Raw genomic sequence first — 16105 nt, forward strand, 5'->3', positions numbered from 1 at the left:
AGCAGTTTGAGGAAGTAAGCAAGGGTGCAAAAACACTTCAACAGGGCAGCAACTTCTTCAAATAGCTGTTCTTTTTTTTTTTTTAAGCCTTAAAAATTAATACTCTTTTTAAGAAGGAAACATCTGAGGGTTGAGTAAATACAGTGTCTGTCAACTGGATAGTGGATTTCACGGTTACATTGGTCATTCTCTCTTGGTCTACAACAGGAAGAATCAATCAGGCCTATTGTTACTTTGTAGTTCTATTTCTGACCTCCTAAAATGAGCAGAGGAAAGAAAAAATGGTAATGAAAGCAAACAGTAAGAATCTGTGATAATTTCGGAGCCTCTGAGTCAAAGGTAAATCAAAAAATTACAAATGTCCAACTGTGTACTTCTTGCTGATGAAATCAAATCTCCATTATCTATTCAATCTATGACCACAGTAACACATCAGGCAGGTTCTATCTAGTTCAAAATTCTGTGAGGTCTCCTTAGCATTGTTGGGGCTCATAAAAACAACTATGTAGAATCCTTACTAGACATAAAGTTAAGTACCACTGGAAAAATAAATAATGAAAATGAATATAAGAGAGCTGGTTGGAGGTATCATTTCTTAACACCTTCTGGAAAGGAATTTGGTAAAACATCAAGTCTTTAAAATGTGCCTGTTCTTGGGGTGCCTGGGTGGCTCAGTCGTTAAGCGTCTGCCTTCGGCTCAGGTCATGGTCCCAGGGTCCTGGGATCGAGTCCTGCATCGGGCTCCCTGCTCCGCGGGAAGCCAGCTTCTCCCTCTCCCACTCCCCCTGCTTGTGTTCCCTCTCTCACTGCGTCTCTGTCAAATAAATAAAATCTTTAAAAAAAAAAAATGTTCCTGTTCTTTTACCCAGAAATTCCATTTGGGGAGTTTACAGGTAAAAACTTGTGCAAGTGGGCATACACATACATGCACACGTGAAGCACAAAGGATCACCTACACAAATGCTCAATACAGCACTGTCTGCAATATCAAAAGCATTTTCAAAGTCTAAATACTTGGCAGTAAACGTTTATTTTCTTCAACATTGTAAAGTCTACTTACTATGTACTAGTAAATAAAAAATATTTTTCAATGATTAAGTCAACATGTATATCGTGTGTTTCTACTTTGTGCTAGGTACTGGGGACACAGCGATGACAAAGCAAAGTCCTTCCTCTCATAACGCTTATATTCTAGTGGGGGAGCCACAGAAAAGAGCAGAGCAAGAATGTAACATGTTACCTAGTGATCTGGGCCACAGAGAAAAGGAAAGCATGGTCAGGTAAAAAGGAGCGCAGGGAGAAGGGGGTTGCTATGTTTTACACAGAGTGGTCAGGGAAGGGGGCTTGCCTGATGAGGTATCACTGGAGTAAAGACCTCGAGGAAGTTAAGTCTTTGAGCAGAGCGAACAATAAGTAAAAATGCCTTTAGAGGAGCACTGCAAGATGACCAGTGTGAAAGAAGGCGGGAGGGAACACGGGGAGGGTGCACAGCCAGGTGGGGCACCAGCCACCATAAAGCATCTATCTGGCTGCTGTATCCTGTAGTGAACAAGGGCGCTGAAAAGTGGGGGTCACTTATGTGCTCCTGGACCACTTCCAGTAAGACATCATGATGCCTTGTCCCAAAGTGGTAGCGATAAAACTAGCGAGATCTACTTAGATTCTGAATACATTTCAGAGGTAAAATGCGTTTGAAAGAAAAAGATTCAAGGAAGACTTCAAAGTTTCTGACCAAAGTGTTATGGAGGATTTGCAATAGAGGGAAAATACGGAAGAGCGGATTTGTGGAAGAAGAAGTGAGAGTCCTGAGTCTTGCTTTGGATATAGGGGGTTGCAGAAGCCTGTTAAGACATTCATTGGGAGATGCCAAGTAGGAGCTGGGCACATAGTTACAGAATGGAGGAGGGAGATCCAGGTCGCAGAAATATATTTGAAAGTTCTAGCCTCTAGATGATATTCAAAGTCATAAGGCTGAATGAGATCACACAGGTAAAGTGTGTAAAGACAAGAGAAATGGCTCCAACACTGAGACCAACCTCTGAAGGTCAGGGAGACAGAAAAACCAGCAAAGGAGAGCACAGAGTGGCCAGCAACGTAAAACGAAAGGCAGGAAAGAGTGGTGTCCCAGGAAACAAGCAAGAAAGGTGCTCCAAGAAGGAAGATACCATCACCTGCACCACATGCTCCCAACAGGTGAAATATGGAAGCATGACAGCTGCCGATTGGACCGTATAACAGGACCACATTGGCAGCTTTGAAAAGAGCTGTTTCAGCAGAGTGGTCAAAATAAAAGCCTGTCTGGAGCTAACTCAAGGGGTGACAGTAAATGATGACGGTGAATGAAGACAGAAATAGCCTGCTGTTGGTTAGGGTCAAGAAAGGTGGGGTTTAGGGGTGCCTGGGTGGCTCAGTCGTTAAGCGTCTGCCTTCGGCTCAGGTCATGATCCCAGGGTCCTGGGATCGAGCCCCGCATCGGGCTCCCTGCTCCGCGGAAAGCCTGCTTCTCCCTCTCCCACTCCCCTGCTTGTGTTCCGTCTCTTGCTGTGTCTCTCTCTGTCAAATAAATAAATAAAATCTTTAAAAAAAAAAAAAAAAAAGAAAGGTGGGTTTTGGGGCACCTGGGTGGCTCAGTCCATTAAGTATCTGCCTTTGGCTCAGGTCATGATCCCAGAGTCCTCAGATTGAGCCAAGCATCAGGCTCCCTGCTCAGCGGGGAGTCTGCTTCTCTCTCTCCCTCTGTTCCCCCACCCCGCCGCTCATCTGCTCATGCTCTCTCCCTTGCTCACTCTCTTTCTCTCAAATAAATAAATAAAAGCTTAAAAAAAAAAGGTGGGATTTTTTTTGTCACTCTCATTAGAACTCCACCATGCACGGCATAGCATGTGCACAGGATCGTGAAGTTTCAACCAAAGCACACCAGAAGGCACAGTGTATGTGCAGACACAAGCTGGCTGGTATGTTAAGTTCTCCCAATTGCTTGCATTTCTTTGATGAAATAGGAAACATCACCAGCTTAGAGTAAAGAGTGGAGAAGTGAAGACAGAGAGGAATGTGAAATAGCTCTGGGGCAGGTGGAAGTTTGGGGCATGGGTCAGCTGAGGTCAGCAGTCAGGAACTTAAAAGAATAAGAGTCTTCCATCCTTCCTTCCCTACCCCAGTCCTCTGGAGTAGACACGGAGATGGGTCTCATCAGGGTTGCTAGGTCGGTTTTTAAGATCAGGAGGGGACAGCACAATGTAATAAGGGTCTACACAGACGAGTAATAAGAGTCTACACAGATGAGTAATGAGAGTGATGGATGAGGAATTCTCGCTGTTTAAGGAGGAAAAGGATGACATGAGGGCTGTGAAAAACAGTAAAAATGAGAAAGGATCAGGGCGCCTGGGTGGCTCAGTCAGTTAAGCATCTGCCTTCGGCTCAGGTCATGATCCTAGGGTCCTGGGATCGAGCCCCGCATCAGGCTCCCTGCTCCAAGAGGAGTCTGCTTCTCCCTCTCCCCTCTGTTCATGCTCTCTCTCTCCCTCTCTCTCTCTGCTCTCTCTCTCAAATAAATAAATAAGATCTTTTTTAAAAAATGAGAAAGGATCAACTGACTGTATGTCTCCCTAAGAACGAAGCCACCATTTTAGATTTTTTTGATCAGTAGAGACACATTCAGAATATCTAATCTGCTGTACTGCTGAAAAGGTAATTCCTTTTATTTTGTCATTGATGTAGCATTCTTCACACAGAATTATAAAATATTATACACATTACATGTTAATTGTAGATAATTTAAAAGATACAAATAGGGTCCAAAAAAAAAAAAAGCTGTAATGGTTTAGATAACATTCTTACTGATTCCTACTGGGTGTATGTGTGTATTATTTACAAATTTACGGTATCTCCACACCTTGGGGTAACTTACCTTTTCTGTTAAACAACTCTGTGAACATGTTATTAAAAATGTTCTATATTGGGCGTCTGGGTGGCTCAGTCGGTTGAGCTTCTGCCTTCGGCTCAGGTAATGGTCTCAGAGTCCTGGGATTGAGCCCCACATCAGGCTCCCTGCTCAGCGGGTAGCCGGCTTCTGCTTCTCCCTCTCCCTCTGCCCCTCCCCCCCATGTTCTCTCTCTTTCTCTTTCTTAAATAAATAAAATCATTTTAAAAAATGTTCTATATATTTTCATTTTATATAATTGCTATCATATGGTAATAAATCCCATGGATTCAAACCCTGCTCATGATTTCAAGTTGTTCATGCAATGTACCTGTATCCCTATTTGCATGGCGAGTTCACAATTATTACACAAAATCACACAAAAAGCTAATTATTTGTCTGAGCCTAGAACTCAACTCTATTTTGCATGTAAAAACAAACTACTCTTAAATTAACAAATTATTCTTAAAATAATTTTATTACATACTGAATTTTCCAGGAATAAAACTACTATGTATATCGAGGAAAGATTATACTTTGTTTTGTTCAGACTTTGACCAAGAGTAGTTCACCATCTTTTTTAAAAAAAGAATCACCACTGACAACCCTGCTCAAGACACTGAGCTGCTAAGACAACACTCATTTTGTAGCTGCCAAGCTCAGTGATCCCACACGCACACGCAAGTGCCTATTTCACAAATCTTCCAGTATAATCATGCCTCAGCATTTAATTAATGATAGTTTATCCATATACAGTTAGTGCATTATTCTGACTTGTTTGAAATTTTGTGTAGGTAATGTATTACCTACAAATTTGGTGTAGATCACATATTAAATATGAATTTTATTTCCAAAGGATAAAGGAGGCATTAGAAAAGTTTCATTATAAAATGGGAATGTATTGTCTGTATGTTATAAGCTATTCTATTACATGCTTATTATCATTTTAAACTGTGTAAAGGATATCAAATAAAGAGCTAGAAACTATAAGAGGACCAGTTCTAGCCATGTGGCAGGCTAGATACTTGAAATGTATTTTAATTGATTTAAATATCTAAAATACTGGATAAAATGACTTTTTAAATGGATCACAGACTTGGCTTGAATGTGACTGAAACCAAAAATACACAGAAAGTAAACCAAGAACACAGAAAGTAAGAGCAATACAACAGAAGCTGACTTGCTATGGATGTTAACTTTCCATTGGATGACTGACAATACAGAGAAAAGGAAAAGTCCAGGGCCTGCCAAAAGGGAGTAAATATGAGACCATACATCTCAAATAAATTAGAGACTAAGAAGGGCTATACCCATCATCTGAGAACATGAAAATCCACTAAAGAGAACGGAGAAATACCTGTCTTGAACTTGATACTCAGAGGTAGGAAGAATTAAAAAACGGCTCCACTGAGAATTAGCAACCACAAGCTAACCTTCATCAGGGCTTCTGGTCAAAATTAACACTTAATGGTGTGGTCTGCAAAAACCTCAAGAAGATAATTCTATTTAAAGTGGTCCCAGAAGTCATCACCACCTGAACCCACTGATCAATCTTGACATCACTACTGTGGAACAACAAAACATTATGTTTATCCTGATATAATATGCTCACAGCATCACCTGTGAAGTGCTCACACCATGTCAGTCAGTAATGATGTGTCACAAACTGCCCAAAACTTAGTGGCCTAAACCTGCAAGCATGTGTTATGCTCCCAGATTTTGTCGTTAAGCAATCTGGACAGAGTACAAAGGAGGAGGCTTGTCTTCATCACGATGTCTCTACACACTCAGCTGGAAGACAGGCAGGCTTAGGGGCTTCCTCACCTCACAGAGAGGGTCACAGACCCCTCAAGTGAACAGAAACAATGCCCTACGTGTTGGGAACGTGATTTACAACAACCACAAACAAAATTGTTTATCTTATAGGATTAGAGGGACTAGATGAACAAATTAAGCCACATCAAGAGAAAAGAACCAAACCAAGCCATTTCAGACAGCTGACTTAGTTTTTCAACATGCCAAAGGCTCTAATGTGGATGGGGGAAGAAGAAACCGTTCCAGATAAAAAGACTTAAAAACCAAATCAATGTATTAGATTTCTTTGAATTCTTCTTGAAAAAAAACATACTATAAAGGCATTCTGAGGACAACTGGGGATATCTGAATATGCCTAGGCTAGTCAATGCAAGGAATTATGGTGGCATGTGAGTGCTCACTATATCATTCTGTTTAGTAAGAATTTTTTTATAATAAAACTACAAAATAAAATACAAAATGTGGCTCCAGATGTCCAGATGACTCGTGTCCAAAGGCAACTGCAAAAACATACAGTGATCTTTCTGAGGGAACAGAATATAAACCCAGACCTCAATAGAACTGTCTTCCAAAAAAACAAAAAATGAAGGGAAATAAGAAAATTCTTAGAACTAAAAGAAAACAAAAATAATGCATATCAAAATTTGAGAGATTCGGCCAAAGCTGTACTTAAGAGGAAATTTTTTAGTCTTCCATTTTGCTCCATCAGACAAACATGTTTCAAATAAGCTAAGCGTTCACTTGACTGAAAAAAAGAACAGCAAAATAAACACCAGTAAAATAGAAAGCAAGACATAATCAAAGCAAGAACAGAATTTTTTAACTAAACTTTAAAAAAGAACATGTAATAGGACAATAACCAAAGTTACTTTGGAAAGGTGAACCACTGACACGATTAATCTAGAATAAAAAAAGGGGAAAACGTTGTGAATTAAAATGCCAGGGGCGCCTGCATGGCTCAGTGGGCTAAGCGTCCGACTTTTGATTTTGACTCAGGTCATGATCTTGGGATCTTGAGATCAAGCCCCGCATAGGGAATCTGCGCTCAATGGGGAGTCTGCTTGAGATTCTGTCTCTCCCTCTCTCTCCCTATGCCCCTCCCCACGCTCATGCTCTCTCACTCTCTCTCAAATAAATAAACAAAATCTTTAAAAATAAAATAAAATGCCTTAAACTCTGGACAGTACAGAAATTAATGATGACGTATATGAACAACTTCGTTAATAAATTTGAAAAACTGGATGAAATAAATTCCTAATATGTGGGAATATATATATATAAGTGTTGTGTGTGTATATATTTATATGCACATATACATTTATAAGTTATATACATAACTTATACATATTTATTACATATTTATAAAAGCAAAAGACTGACTCAAGAAAAAATTGATAACTTGAAAACACCTATATTCACAAAGGAAATAAGATCAAAAGTCAAAAACACAGGAAATGGATAGAAGCTAAAAATCAAGGGCTACACATGCCTCACAGACACTTCGACCGTTCAAAAAACAGGTAATTCCAAACTTTAACATAAACTCTTCCAGTAGATTTAAAAAAGAGACTAGTCTCCAGTTCATTTTACAAAACTCCATAATACAGACACCAAAACCTTACCAAGATAATTACAAGTCAATCTCATTCATGACCACTGATTCAAGAAACCTAAAGAAATGTTAGCAAAACTGAATTCAGTGATGTATAAAAAGATACTGTATCATGTGGCTAGGTTTATTCCAGAAAGCATGTTTAACACTTTAAAACAAAAAGACACACATAATAAACCCCAACAACAGATTACAAGAGAAAAACAAAGTGGTGATACCAAGTTATTTAAAAAAAAACACACACACGTAAGACAAAATTTGGCATTCATTCATGATAAAATCCCTTAGCAAACTAGAAAAGGAGGGGACCTTCCCTGCCCAGTAGTGGGCAGCCACTAAATAAATAAACTTGTTTATATAGTATACAAACATTATACTTAATGATGAAATGCTGAAAGCCTTCTTTTAAGTCCCAGAGAATACAAGAATAGACAGCCCTGAGGCACCTGGGTGGCTCAGTCAGTTAAGTGTCTGGCTTTGGGCTCAGGTCATGATCTCAGGGTCCTGAGATCCAGCCCTGCATCGGGCTCCCAGCTCAGCAGGGAGTCTGCTTCTCCCTATCCTTCTGTGCTCTCTCTCTCTCTCAAATAAGTAAATAAAATCTTAAAAAAAAAATGGACAGCCCTTTCAAACAATGATTTGGAGAAGCTAATCTGTAAAAAGAGGAGTGGGGTGATCTTTTTAAAAAGCAACTTTAAAAAAAATTTGAGAAAATCTAAGAGAATCTATAAAGTGTTGGTAGAATTAACAAGAACTTAAAGGGTCTCTGGACCAAAAAAAATTTTTTTTAATATATAAAGTTCATTAGATTTGTATACACCAATAACAATGAGAAAAATAAATGTTGAAAAGGATCCAATTTACAGTGGCAACAAAAATGTAAGGCATATAAGACTAATTCTAAAAAAACTACAATTCTTTTTGAAGAACATTCTAAAGGAAATTTAAAACCACCTAAACAATGGAGAAATGGGGAGAGAAGTCCTTCAGGAAGACGAGGGGCGGCAGAATGGGGATGCAAGAAGAGAAGGAAAATTGGCCATGAGAACAAGCAGACCACAGCACAGAACCAGGGTAGAGAGTAGAGTTGGATGAGGTCATTTTTTGACAACAAAAATGACTGAACACCTATCTCTTCTAACTACCTTAAGTGGCCGTTGCTCTTTATCCAGGATAATCTGGCCTCACTTCAATTGTCCTGTCTCATGGATAAAACTTAAGACATCTAATTACCAAATGTCCCAGCTTCTTGAGAGCAGCCTATCCAGGACTGACCCCTACTTCCCTAACCCTTCTTAGAATCTCCCAGCACGCACCCCAACCCCCCATTGTTTTTCCATGAGGCTCCTGAGGCGCTCAGGAATATATGCATTCTCTGTGGCCTGTAACAACCCAAACTAAATAAACCCAACTTGTATCATAAGCGTGTTCTTCATCTGTGGTCAGTGGGCTTCAACAAGGCAAAAACTGTTCAAATTAGTTACTTATTTTTGTTTACTGTTTCTCTTTTATAATTATCATCTGTCTCACAGAAAATATAAAGGGTAAATAATAAAAAAAAAAGACCCCATGATTATAACAACAAAAAAGAAAAAATTCTTAGGAAAAAGCGTGGTAAGAAATGAGTTTATTGATGTCCATAATAGCCAAAATAAACACAATAGCCAAGAAAACTCTGAAAAAGAAGAGTAGTGAAGATATACTAACCCTAAAAAATAATAAAGCAGTATAGTGTTGGGGCATTAATAGAAGGGTCGATGAAAAGAATAAAAACCCCAAAAGAAGAACCCCAAACACTATACCTAAGGGGATTCAGCAAATAATGAAAGAGGCATCTCCAATCCATTGGGGAAGGTAACTGTAATGGTTAATTTTATGTGTCAACTTGGAGAGTGTTTTTGGATGAAATGAACACTGAAATCAGTCACTTTGAGTAATGCGTGTAGGCCATCAGTTGAAGGCGTGAATAGAGCAAAAAGACCAGCCTCTCCAACGAAGAGGGAATTCTCCAGCAGACTGCCTTCAGACTTCATCTCCACCATCAGCTCTCCTGAGTCTCCAGGCTGCCGCACTACACATTTGGGACTTGCCAGCATCCATAATTGTATATGCCAATCCCTTACATTAAATTTCTTTACCCTGACAAAATACATACACACACACACACACACACACACACACACAAATTCTGTTTCTCCGTAGAGCCCTAACACAACAGCCTATACAAGAGAAGGCACTTAACGACCTAGCAAAGAAACAATTAAGCTGGATTAGGGTAAGTGAAATGAAAAATGAATCCATGAAAATACTACAAAATAACATGGGAGAGTTCCTTTGTAAATTTTGGAATACGGAAGTCTCATACTCCCACTAAATAAAAATCCAGAGCTCTTAAAAGAAAAGATTGATAATTCTGAGTACACAAAATTTTTTTTAAATTTAAAAAGCCCCTCTGCGTGACCAAATAGATAAATAAATCATAATTAATGTCAAAAGATAAATGACAAAATAGGGGAGGGTGGTTAGTAACTCACAGACAAAGATACAGTCTCCCTATATATATATATATATATATATAGTTTTATTAAATCAATTTTTAAAAGAGCAACAACTTAATAGAAAAATGCAAGATAAAAAGATATGAATTCACAATAAAAAGGAAAGGAAAAGCAAATGCTTTTAAGTATATAAGACATTCAACACAACTCAAAACAAGATAAATGCAAATTAAAATTACATTATCAGATTGACAAAAATCCAGAAGTTTAGCAAACCACACTACCAGCACATGTATAGGCAAACAGGGACTCTCACATATGGATGGTGTGAGTATAAATTGGTACAACCCCACCCCAAAGGAACAATCTGGTAGTATTTACCAAAACTAGAACTGCATCTACCCATTGACATACTAATGCCACTTTCAGGAACTTGTCATACACATATGCTTGCAAATTTATGAAATGAGATATACACAAAGTTTATCACGGCAGCATTGTTTGACTTGCAAATAATTAAAAATAATTAAAAATAGTCTAAATGACCATCAAAAGAGAACTGGTTAAATATCATCATGGTATGTCCATAAAATGAAAGGAAGCTATGAAAAAGAATGAAGGGTTGCTTTATGTCCTCCTTTGGCAAGATCTACAGAAACTATACTTCAGGGGGTGGGGGAGGAGGATGACGAAGAACAGAATAGTGTGTATGGTATAGTCACCATTTGTGTAAAAAAGGAGTAAAAATTAAAATATGGCATCTTGCTTCTTTGTATAAAGATCCTCCAGAAAGCTGTACAATAAACTACTAAAGTGGTTGTCTGGCAAAGGGTGAGGTCGATGGTGAAGCAGGGGGAGGACTGTTCTGGGAGATTTTTATTTGTATTCTTTCCCTTGTACTTTTTCATCTTCGAAACATATGAATGTATTGATGATTCAAAATAGAACACTTTAACAGATGTTAAAGACACAGAATGAGATATCTTAATGGAACCCTAAAATCACTTTTTGTATCAATCATATTAACAAAAGCCACAGATTATCATTTGCTGATTGATTCCCAAATACAAAAATCAATACACCATGCATGCTGTTTGGAAACAAAAGGAAAGGCTGCAGAAAAGAACATTTTGTCTGTTAGGAACTACCAGCTCTACCAGCTCACTACATTATATATGGTTGAGCTTCTTTGGTTTTTCAATGTATGTGAATTCAGAATGACAAATTCTTATTATAATTCAGTTTGATTTTGAAAATATTCTGTTGGTTATTTTTACTTTGTTTTGGGATAGAGTTTGAGGGGATTACGGTTTGGGGAGGCAATAACCACATCTAAAATGCTAAATCTTATTTCCTAGACAAACTTTCCAAAGCTATCCGAACACCTAACTCCCTAAAAACCAAAGTTGTTCCTATCACACAAGACCCTCTGACTCAGCTACCCAACTGTCTCTGACTTCCACCTCGTCGTCCCGTAAGGACCGTAATGAAACTTAAAAAACACTTAAGACATTCTACAGGTAGGGAGCATGAAAACAAGAAAAACTTTCCAACGTAGTTTGAAGAATTTTTGTCTTCTTCAGAATACACAGAAATGACAGTATTTATGTCAGAGAGTCATGGTTATAGAGACAGTATTTCCTACCATATGATTTACTACATTCAAATCAATAAAATAATGGTACCAAAGCATAAAATAGACCTAAACGAAGCACATTAAAATAGTATTCATTAAAGTAAGATTTCACCTGTAGTATGCTTTAAATATTTAAATCTGAAGGATATTAAATAACTAATTGCCATGTGGTAGAAGTCATCAGTGAATGCTTCATGAAGGAAGTAAATTTGAGCTTGGTCTTGAAGGAAATGACAGGCCCTCGGAATCCTTAATCAAACGGGTTTTACAATCAGAGATTCATTTTAGCACTAAAGTAAAATGACTAATGTAATCTCTCATTCAGTCCTTCTTAAATTTTGATGGCATGACAAAACATTCTATGTCTACCCAGAAGTTCAATAAGGTTCGGAAAGCCCTTGAAAAAGCCTGTAACTCTATATATCATAAACCCAGATACCAGTCTCACTTAAAAAAGAAATGATATTGGAAGGTTATTTAATTCTCCCACATCTTAATAAAAGACTAGACCAAATAACTCTGAAATAATATACATTCTTACTTCTATACATCCCTTTATATAATACCAGAATTTTTGACAACATATGCAAAAAACAAGATTCTACAGGATCTTCGATCTCAGCTGTTGTTTTAACATGTTTTGTTTAAAGTCATAAACTCTCGGGGCGCCTGGAGGGCTCAGTCAGTTAAATACCTGCCTTCAGCTCAGGTCATGATCCCAGGATTGTGGAATAGAGCCCCGCATCGGGCTCCCTGCTCGGCGGGGAGCCTGCTTCTCCCTCTCGCCCTCCTCCCCACTTGTGCTCTCTCTCTTTCAAATAAATAAATAAGATCTTAAAAAAAAAATAAAGTCATAAACTCTCTTTAGAACTCTTGAATATGTCATATGAGAAAAGACTCCAACGAACCCAAGAAAATACTTAAGAAATCAGCTGAATTAAAATTAAGCTTCATATATTTATATACCTTGCTTAGCATCAACAATCTCTTTAAGATGTGCAAGACATGCTTTAAAAACTGAATAACCAAGTCACTGTCTTCCCTCTCTTCACTACAGCATCCCATGAAAGATTAAGAAAGAAAAATATGAAATGTAGAGTTACATTCTGATGCTTATGACTAGAAGTGCTATGAAACATTTATCTGGATTCAGAATACAAGTCCTGAGCTCACAGCACCTTTTAAGATCACTCAGTGACAATCTCTAAAACAAGATGAGACTGACTCATTTTATCAAATGCATATGTACTATTTTTCTACAAATCACATAAGCTGAAATATATGGCCCAATAACATAAAAGAGTATTTAATGAGGCTAATTTAAACTACAAACTGCTTAATATTCTTAAAGTACATGATTCCCTTTAGTATTTTAATATATTGTAATTGAAGTGATTATCTGTCTATAAGCTAGTTTAAGAGGAATAACACTGCCAAAGGCAACACTGTTTTGATATAGTAGCACTTATCATTAAAACAAAAACAAAACAAACAAAAAAGCTCAAGATAAAAATACCATGAAGGTGGCAATGAGCAAGATTAAATGATCAATAAAACCATTTTTCTGAATGAGTGTATTCTTCCCACTCCTCAATTTCAAACATCCATCCATAAGCAAACAGTTTAGATTAGGTTCAGTTTTACACTTTTCTCAAAACTACATTTTTTCCCACTGAGAAGAGAATTTTTTAAGCAGGACAGGAAGAGGACTCCGAGCCCAGTGTGGCAGACCTGGAGGACAGCCTGGGGGCCTGGGGGCCCGTGGGGCACTCACCTGCTGTGGCTGGTACCTTTGCTGGGACTGGGACGGCAGGTACTGGGCCTGCGGAGGGAGGTGCGGAGGCTGCGGCTGCTGGTTGTAGTACGGCTGCTGGCCCTGCTGACAGTAACTCACACCCTGCTGCCCATACTGAGGTGGCATCTGTCAACAAGTCAAGCAAAACAGGCGAGAAAGTCAAAATGGGCAAATTCAATGAAATCAAACTTGGTTTCGATTCAGCAACATGAAGCGGGCTCTTTGCTAAGCAACTGAATTCAATATTTTTACTCTTCTCTCCATTTACATAAATCGTCATACTGCCTTCTATACATATATTATCAGTGTTGACTTTTTAAAAAATAAGATTTCATCAGATAATCAAATACTGATAACCTCATTAAAATCCAGTGGGGGGGGAAAAAACCTCCTAATACTGACATGAAAAAATAGACTGCTGAGTTGGTGAATCACTATATTGTACACCTGAAGCTAATAAAACACTGTGTGTTAAGAAAAAAAAATACCCTCTGCTAAGAAAGTCGTTATGTTAATCCATTCTCCTGCAACGCTCAAAATTAAAATGAACTCCCACCATCCAAGCCCACTTACAATATTCTGTAGGATGCTTATGGCTTGGCTACATGTATAGGGCATAGCTTTGTTTCAACTAAGGTCAAAAAGTCCCAACTCCATAGGAGCAGACACTGTACCAGTTACATTAGCAATTCCATATACAGTTTTTGCGAAAAAGAAACTACATTGCTTTACAATCAAATACAACCCTTTTAGAAGACAGTACTATGTATATAACCCAAATATAACCAACAACATGAGTTCTTAAAGGAAAGATAATCATATCTAATATTAGAATAGTATTTTCCTACTTGATAAAATGGGTAATGGTGTAAAGCAAAGTGTGCTAGACTGCAAATGGCAGATAGAGACAAAAATGGCCTAAGTGAGCTTTCTCCATCTCTAACTTACATGAACCTAAAAATCCTTAAAAATATTTGCTCAAAGGGTGCCTGGGTGGCTCAGTTGGTTAAGCGACTGCCTTCGGCTCAGGTCATGATCCTGGAGTCCCAGGATCGAGTCCCGCATCGGGCTCCCTGCTCGGCGGGGAGTCTGCTTCTCCCCCTGACCCTCCCCCCTCTCATGCTCTCTCTCTCTCTCAAATAAATAAATAAAATCTTTAAAAAAAAAAAATATTTGCTCAAAGAAAAGTCCTTCCTCATGCAATAAATAAACCATGGATGATATTTTTAATTTTTTTTTTTCAAATGAAAAATCTTTTTTTTCTAATTGGGAGAGAGAGCAGCAGAGAAAAAGAAAAACAAGGTATCAGGATGGCAAAAGGCACTCCACAGAGGAGGATAATGAAGTCACCCTGTTAATAATACAACATGGTCCACTTGAGAATCCCAAGAATTAGAGCCCCATAAGCCCACACAGTTAAGAATTCAGTGATCAGTTCCAGATACACATTTAAAAACGCAATGACTACAAAATACTGAACAAGGAAAAAGGAATGGTAAAAGGAGGAAAATATTAAACACTTCGCCTCTAAGACCAATTAGCACAATAATTCGTAATACATACAATGAAGTAAAAGGGGAAAATGCAAAAGCTAAAGTTCATTTTCTTTGTGACCTGATTTAGATTACTGTCAAGGCCTGTCAGCAATGATCACAAACATTTGGCCACAATGGCTCACAAATGTCTCATCACACAGACCCTAAGTTAGTAGAACAGACAAGTTTGTATTGAAAACCATTTAACTGCACAGTTGAATTCTTTGCTTTTATTTATTTTACAGCTTGATATCTCATAATGAATGTATGTCCCTGCCATAAGCCAAGCCAAAGAATTTCCATAAAATACAACTCCACATGCTAGAGTATCGTATACTACCACAACACATATCCTTCCGTTCAGCACCCATATGTTGATTTGATATCTAATACTATATTTCACACAAGCATCTTTGCAGTTTGATTTGAAGCAGTTAGGATAACACTTTTGCCAGTGTTAAAATGACTGTAAAGCTCAATCAACACAGCCAGAAACTCCCCTATGAATTGCACTTTAATATGTTGACTTTCTGGTTTACAGAAACCTTTACACACAATATGAAAGTGTCGTTTGGAGAGGAGGTTCTATTTTCTAAGACAGACAACAACAGGGCATGTTGTAGGCAGCAACTAACACTAGAGCAGCCCTGAACTTATTAGAATCTGTTACCATCTATTCCAGCTCTGAAAAGCTTGGGGACAAGTTGGGGTGCAGAGGAGGCACGGTAGGGTGGGTGGGAATGTAAGCAAATTTTCAACAGAACCACAGCACCAATCCACAGAGCACAGCAAACTTCAGAGGAGAAACCATCAAAAAACTTTTGCTTGGGAGATTTTACTACTGTCTTCCACAATTAAAACCCATTTGCTCTCCTTTTAGATACACGGCCTAATTCATTTGGTACTCGCCTAATGGACACCTGACCCTCTGTGAGCCTGGGATGAGGTGATTTCTAACCCAGTACAATCGGGCCAGCAGTTAGAACTGGGTCCCAGTGCCAATCTACTGAATCTGGTCTGCTGTCCTTCCGTGGGAGCCACACTGCAACAGAGATCACTAAATTGTTGAGCGAAAAGTCTCTGGGTTGGAAACGTGCGAGATCTAAATCCAAGTCCTACTGTGGCTCACTTGTGTGAATGTGGTCAATCACGTAACGATTTCCGTCTCACATCTCCATCTATAAAATAGGGCTACTTTCTCTATTAATTCATATTAGTATTATAACCAGCAATATAATAATCCTACCTGGAATGTTACACAGATGCTATTATTTATTAAACAAGTTGTAGAGCTA

At 38.4% G+C, this 16105-nt stretch overlaps 1 protein-coding gene across 6 annotated transcripts in view; it reads right to left on the reverse strand.

The window, feature by feature from the left end:
* Positions 1–16105, reverse strand: part of ARID1B (AT-rich interaction domain 1B) — a 440882-nt gene that overhangs the window by 300448 nt on the left and 124329 nt on the right. For all 6 annotated transcript variants that reach the window (XM_032407588.1, XM_032407585.1, XM_032407584.1 and 3 more), the window contains exon 3: positions 13255–13401. In XM_032407588.1, the coding sequence (XP_032263479.1) occupies positions 13255–13401 (147 nt within the window). The remainder of the gene's footprint in view (positions 1–13254; positions 13402–16105) is intronic.

This window comes from Phoca vitulina, unplaced genomic scaffold, assembly GCF_004348235.1.
Source record: "Phoca vitulina isolate PV1807 unplaced genomic scaffold, GSC_HSeal_1.0 scaffold9, whole genome shotgun sequence".
Lineage (NCBI taxonomy): Eukaryota > Metazoa > Chordata > Mammalia > Carnivora > Phocidae > Phoca > Phoca vitulina.